The sequence below is a fragment of the Cucurbita maxima genome, unplaced genomic scaffold (genome assembly GCF_002738345.1).
Source record: "Cucurbita maxima cultivar Rimu unplaced genomic scaffold, Cmax_1.0 Cma_Scf00009, whole genome shotgun sequence".
Taxonomy (NCBI): domain Eukaryota; kingdom Viridiplantae; phylum Streptophyta; class Magnoliopsida; order Cucurbitales; family Cucurbitaceae; genus Cucurbita; species Cucurbita maxima.
The window spans coordinates 297,900-304,684 of record NW_019272025.1 but is presented as its reverse complement, the minus strand read 5'-3'; the positions used below and the strand labels follow the sequence as shown (position 1 = coordinate 304,684).

Here is a 6,785-nt window from a genome sequence, read left to right as displayed (position 1 = left end):
TTAAAAGTTTTTTAGTTAAGGAAAAAAAAAAAAAGTATTGGACAAATCGGATATAGAACAAACGTTGGACTCTCAATTTAGATATTAATGGATGCTCTTTTAAAGATATTTAAAATAATAAATAATGTATTAATGATTCATAGATTTTTTTTTTTTTTAAATTCAATATAATGAAAATGTCTATTCACTTTTAGGACGTGGACATCTTTTTAAAAAATTTAGTATTCTTTTCCATTCAAATTTAATTAGTAATATATTTTCTCCTAGACCGACCATCCTCCTTCACAGAGCTATGATAATTAAGCTACATGGTAATGTAGGACATCATCAAAGTTTACGTCGTATATACGAAAAATGCATACACATACAATGAAATAACATAAAATTTGCGGTCGGAGGACGTATATTACACCATCCATGTCACATCAGCATCCTATCCTTCTTATAGATTTACAAAGTGTCAGCAACTCAGCATATAAGGTTATGTGTTCATCAAATGGATACAATGTGCAATGCAGTTTATGAAAGGGTAGGTTTACACATTATATGTACACCACAAATCATTCAACCATTACAAAACAAACAACAATCACCACACAAAACAAAACCAAACCAAAAAAACCACTAACCCCGCTTTCATGCTATGCTGCAAGTAGAAGGCTCTTTTTCTGGCTCCTCACTTTCTTCTTTCTCCATAACAGCTTCCTCCACAGCCCAACGTCTCCCCGTTTTCTGCTCGGTACGATAGCCAAATTACCAACTCTATCCTTGTCGACGCCATTTTTATGCCCATTCCATATCAGAATTGCTTTCTGTGGTTCTGCAACTTCTATAGGCTTTGGAATTTTATGATCTCTAGGGAACGCGTCGTCTTCTGCAAGCATTTGATCTAATAGAGAGAATCGATTGTTTGTCGTCTTCGTATCGGAAACAGTTGGGATCAACGTCTTGTCGGTCACTGGGTTGGTGGTTGGGGTGTCGGAGATGCTAAATGTTTGCGTTTCGTCGTTTGGAGTGGGGATGACCTTGTCTAAAATTGCAGCTTCTTTGGGTGTAGCTAGAGCCTTCAACTGCTTCCCAAGGTTAAGAATTGTCTCTTGGCATTCTGCTAGTTTTTCAGAAGCAGTTGTTATCTCCCATTCCTGCAAAATTGTTCAACAAATTTTGAATTTTTGAGGGGAGGATTATTGGAGTAGAGCATCCAGAGCTTATGCTCAAAGTGGACAATATCGTACCATTGTGGAGATCTGTAATTCCTAAATGGTATCAGAGTCATGTCCTTAAATTAGCAATGTCAATAGAATTCTCAAATGTTGAACATAGAAGTTGTGAGCCTCGAAGGTGTAGTCATAAGTGACTCAAGTGTCGAACAAAGGGTGTACTTTGTTCGAAGACTCCAGAGAAGGAGTCGAGCCTCAATTAAGGGGAGGTTGTTCGAGGGCTCCATAGGCCTCAGGGGAAGCTCTATGGTATACTTTGTTTGAGGGGAGGATTGTTGGGAGGGAGGAGTCCCACATTGGCTAATACATCTCCATTGGTACGAGCCTTTTGGGGAAGCCCAAAGCAAAACCACAAGAGTTTATGCTCAAAGTGAACAATATCGTACCATTGTGAAGATCCGTGATTCCTAACACATCCAAACTACACATCCCCACAGGAATGAAAACATTATAATATGAAATGAACGTACCGTGCGTAGTTGCTTCTCTTCCTGACCGAGATCCGTGTTCGGGTTTTGTCTCCGTGTGCTGAATCAAAAAACATATCAGATTTAAAGAAACAAGTTTTAAGATAACTAATGATGTTCAATAAAAGACAATCATAGAGAATTCAAAACCTTTCTAACTGAAGTTGCAGTTCAAGGCATGTGGCCTCCAATTCTTCAAAGCAATTGTTCTTATTGTCCAATTCAACTTCTAGAGCTGCAAACTTTCTACGACTCTCATTTAGTTCATTTTGAGCAGCCGTAAGCTCTTTGTCCAGATCTCGATTCACCGAGTGCTGATCGACAGTTCGACTTTCCTCCTGCAAGTTGACAACGTTCTTCTCAGATTCTTGAAGTTGATTCGGTAACGTTTCGCGACCTTTCTTCGCAGATTCTACACTTGTTAGCTCTTCTTTCGGTTCTTTATTTTCTTCTGACAATGTCGATTGCAGCTCTCCCGTTGGGGCGCTATGGTCATTTGAAACGGTATCCTTTTTCAAACATGAAATCTGTTCGGAAGAAACACATGATTTATCGACTTCTGAAACATGAATGTTCATCCCGATTTCCAGATCACCGTCACTACGTGAATCCTCACAATTGAAATGCTTCTTTATGGAGGCTCTCATGCTTGAAACATCTTGAAGTGAAAAACAATGGTTCATAATCCAATCCAAAGTGGAATTTAGTGATTGAAGAAAGTTGTCAATATTTGCCTTTCCATTCAACATATCATAACAGATCCGTATAAACTGCTTCAAAATAGTGCTGAGTTCAGACGTTTTCCATTGGAAAACTCGAACCGTATAGCCTGTAGGTGTTTCAGAATAGAAACTGCCATCCGTTCTCGAGGACGAGTTGTTATCATCTGAAGATGTCACACTAATCCCTTCTACGAGCTCAATCAATCTCGATACCGAACCACATAGAGCCTCTTGATGGTCATGCTTCACCATTGAATCTATCCCCAACGGCTTCAACATCCGGCCTTTTGTATCGGTAGAATTTTCTGGATTATCATATTTCATCGCTGCTCGAATATCCTCCAGTATCAGTTCAGGGGCTCTTTTCGAGAAACTACTTTGGTCGAAGACCATTTTCAAGATACTTTGACACCAATCGGGGCATGTTAAACAGGAGTCGAGATTACTATTAGACCTCTGGACTGTCTCCTTCGATATTGGTTCAGGGTGATATCCGTTTAGCTCGGTTTCCAATGACTCGGGTTTTCCATCGACTTCATTTGAAATAATTTGAGAATTCGCAGAAGACTTTTCCACAGAGACAATAGCCAATTTTTCCATTTCTACAAAGTCATCCATCAGATCCAAATCCGAAGATCCAACTACTTTACATGTTGTTGACCCTTTCTGCTTACCATTTTTGAAGTGATCCAATTCTGAAATCACTGCAGAAGCCCATGATTCGGCACAGCTAACCTTATCATCGCTCCCGGTTTCAGACATCGAAGCATGAGGGAGCTCGGGTAATGTTAGACTACTCTTTCCTGATTCCATGAGTTTATAGCCGTTTGATAATTCATGTGGTGATTCAACGTGCAACGGTTTTGGAGACGTACGAGCGTGCATGATTTTCGCAACTTGAAGTTCATTATTCATTTTGTTGAGAGCTTCCTTGAGAGCACTGTTTTCATCTTCCAATGCTGACACTCTGGAGGTTAGAACATTAATACGTCTGTTCGGAGTCTCTGGGGAGTTCTCGAGTGAAGAGTCCAAGGAACCTGTTGGATTCTTCGGCCGTCTTCTGATCTCAAATGAATCCCTTCCAAGCATTTCAACTTCATTTTTCATCTTAACCAAGGCTGCAGGACCTGGCAACCTTTTCCGAACAAGGAGGCGCAGCCTTTGACACTCTGATTCGAGTTTCGCAATCTTTTTCACACTCTCCAAGTGTTGCTTATGCGATGCATCAGCTGTTCGTCTATTAAATTCCCTCTCCTCATTCCGAATCTCTACTTCCTTCTCGAGCACTCTAACTTCATATTTTAGTGTACCGTTTTCTTTCTCTGTGGATTCTAATCGAGATACTATTGCATTAAGATCCGTCTCCAAGCCACCCAACTGTCTATTTAGATCTTCAATCATCTTTTCCTTCACCAACAAAGCCTTGCTAAGTTGCGTGTTCTCGCCGCTCAACTTTGATAGCCTTTTACCAGTATCGTCTAACTTATCCTCCAAAATCTTTTGGGATCTTTCAAATTCATTCGACGTCTTTGAGATGGCATCATGAATCCTTTTCTCTTGCTCTTCTCGAACAAAACGTAGCTGCTGCATGCATTCTTTTAACGCTGCATCGAGATGAATCACTCTCTCTTCACCAGCAAGCCTCTTTTGCACAGCATCATTTAGTTCTTGTTTTAAGTCTGCTGCTTCAGATTTTGATTTTTCCCATCCTATATTGAAGCATTTACAAAAGTGGTGCATTAGCTGTTGGGACTATGAATGGATGGCAGAAAAGGAAAGAACAAAGAATTACTTGCAATGGCTTCTTGTTCCATGTTTGTAAGTTTCTTCACAAGTTCATCTTTTGTCTTGCATTCAGAGAGAGCTACAGAAAGCTTGTCATTTGCAAGCTCGAGATCTTTCTCCAACCGTGCCTTGTCTATAAGAAGTGTCTGCAAAAGAGTATCAAATAAATAAATATGGAATTTTATGCTCAAATCGCTAGTAGATACCATCCTCTTTGCGTTTTCCCTTTTAGGCTTCCCCTCAAGGTTTTCAAAACAGCCTGCTGGGGAAAGATTTCCACACCCTTACAAAGAATGTTTCGTTCTCCCCAACCGATGTGAATCTCACAATCCACCCCCTTTGGAGCCCAGTAGCCAGTGTCTTTGCTGGCACTCGTTCCCTTCTCCAATCAATGTGGGACCCCAATCCATCCCCTTCGGGGCCCAACGTCTTTGCTGGCACACCGCCTCATGTCCACCCCCTATGGAGCTCAACTTCCTCGTTGGCACATCACCTGGTGTCTAGCTCTGATACCATTTGTAACAGCCCAAGTCCACCACTAGAAGATATTGTCTCTTTGGGTTTTCCTTTCAGGATTCCCCTCAAAGTTTTTAAAATGGTCTGCTAGGGAGAGGTTTCCACACCCTTATAAAGAATGTTTTGTTCTCCTCCCCAACCGATGTGAGATCTCACAATCCACCCCCCTTCGGGGCCTAGCGTCCTCGTTGACACACGTTCCCTTCTCCAATCAATGTGGGACCCCCCACAATCCACCCCGCCTTTCGGAGCTCAGCCTCCTCACTGGCACATCGCCCGGTGTTTGACTCTGATACCATTTGTAACAGCCCAAGTCCACCGCTAGTTGATATTATCCTCTTTGGGTTTTGCCTTTGGAGCTTCCCCTCAACTGCTAGAAAGAAGTTTCCACACTCTTATAAAGAATGTTTCGTTCTCCTCCCCAACCGACGTGGGATCTCACATACAAGCAACAGTCCATCATGAATTTTCAGCCTAAATATATCTAACTCGAACAGTCGACTTTCATTATGTAAGCAAACAGAAAAGACCCGAAAAGAAAAATCACATAATAAGGTGTTCTTCTTCAGAGATTTCATCAAAAGTATTAAACTAGTAAGCAACTATGCAAAGCAGATTACCTCTTCTTCATTTTTATTCACAGAGAGATTCAGTTTATCACTAGAAACAGTGATCTTCTCAGACGATTTCTTTCTCCAAAGCCAAGTCTTCTGGTCCATCACTATGTTTCAAATCCCAAAACAACTATCTGCACTCACCAATTAAGCAAAATCTTCAGCTTTTAAAAGAACAAACTCATGGTGTTTATCCATCAGCAAGTGACAATGCACAAAAACAGACAAAACCCACAAAACCCTTTTCGACAACAAACAAGAGAAACACTTCCCATTTGGTAAAGAAACTAAATATCAAAGAATCAAAGGTGCAGAACCTCAATAGGCAGTCAAATAAGTCTAGAAAACCTGCAACAGTCCAGTGTGTTCCCTTTTCTTCACTGAAAACAAAGAACAGCACAAAGAAGGGGCAAAAAAAAGGGGGAAATATACCTCAAAAAAGAAACCCAAAAAGAAGAAAAAAAAACAACCTAGAACAAGAATCAACACAAAACCCGTCTTCCCCTGCCTCTTAAATTAAAAACCCAGATTCAGAAAACAGAGCTGCTGCATGTAAAGAAGAATCGGTTCAGGTTCATGAAACTCACCACATTCCAATGTGAGCAAGTCCCAAAACCGGAAGAATGGCAGTGATTGTGCCGACAGAAAAGCCCTCTTCAGGGCAAAAGAGAAAAAGAACCACCAGAAATGGACACAGAGCAGAGGAGAACGGAAAAAGTGAAAATAAAAAAGAAGAGAGAGAAAGTCTAGAGAGAGAGATGGTTAGGCAAAGTGTCGGCTGTGATCTGACAGAGAGGAGGAGGAGAAGGAGAAGGGGAGAGTCGTTTTGAAGGACGATTAGTGGTCGTTGATGGGATTGGTTGAGGAATTTTGGCGGGTCGCTTTTGCTTTCATCCAACGGACTGAAAGAGCGGAGGTCGTAATCCTGGCCGTCTATTTCTTTTTATTTTACGCTAAATATAAAAATGATGATATATGATTATGATCTCAATGTGCTAACTCAACTATCAATGTCAATTGTGTTACATTATGTGATATTATTATATTATCTTATATTTTTTATTACTTACTTCCAAATTTATAATATCAAAATTCCATAATTTCAAGTTTATTGTATTTTGTGTCAAATCTCAACTAATATTCATACACGCACGTGCGTATATTTATAAGGAATTATTTTTTAAACTTTCGAGGTTCATAAGGATTAGCATTTAATAGCCTTTGTTGTTGATTTAATTAGTCACTATTTCCACGAAAAGTTAGTAGTACTAAGTAGAGAGATTATGGTTTCGAATCTAGCCAGCTAAAGTGGGGTAGCCTACCTACTAGCTTAAAATAAGAGCGGTGGCGACAAAAAAAAAAAAAAGAAATTGGAAATAGGGAGGTAAGGGTATATACAAGTTGAGTTGGTTTTGGGTTGGGTTGGAAAAATCTTTTGAATTAACCCAAAATTTTCTGTTG

The 6,785-nt window shown here is 40.2% G+C and overlaps 1 protein-coding gene across 2 annotated transcripts; it reads right to left on the bottom strand.

The window, feature by feature from the left end:
* Positions 1–375: 375 nt before the first annotated feature.
* Positions 376–6,111, bottom strand: LOC111483792 (filament-like plant protein 7). Of its 2 annotated transcripts, XM_023130106.1 has the most exons (7): positions 5,912–6,111; positions 5,642–5,704; positions 5,331–5,458; positions 4,202–4,340; positions 1,838–4,118; positions 1,691–1,748; positions 376–1,142 (listed from the first exon to the last, which is right to left on the bottom strand). In XM_023130106.1, exons 3-7 carry the CDS (start codon positions 5,427–5,429, stop codon positions 642–644), a joined length of 3,078 nt encoding a protein of 1,025 aa, XP_022985874.1. In that variant the 5' UTR covers positions 5,430–5,458; positions 5,642–5,704; positions 5,912–6,111; the 3' UTR covers positions 376–641. The 2 variants fall into 2 exon arrangements, with proteins under 2 accessions (XP_022985874.1, XP_022985873.1); XM_023130105.1 differs by lacking the exon at positions 5,642–5,704.
* Between the last annotated feature and the right edge of the window lie 674 nt (positions 6,112–6,785).

Coding starts and splice junctions, on each gene's coding strand:
- LOC111483792 (XM_023130106.1), bottom strand. CDS start 5,429: ATGGACCAGAAGACTTGGCTTTGGAGAAAGAAATCGTCTGAGAAGATC. Junction 4,341..5,330: donor TGAATAAAAATGAAGAAGAG/GTAATCTGCTTT, acceptor ACTCTTTTGCAG/ACACTTCTTATAGACAAGGC. Junction 1,749..1,837: donor CTGCAACTTCAGTTAGAAAG/GTTTTGAATTCT, acceptor TTTTTGATTCAG/CACACGGAGACAAAACCCGA.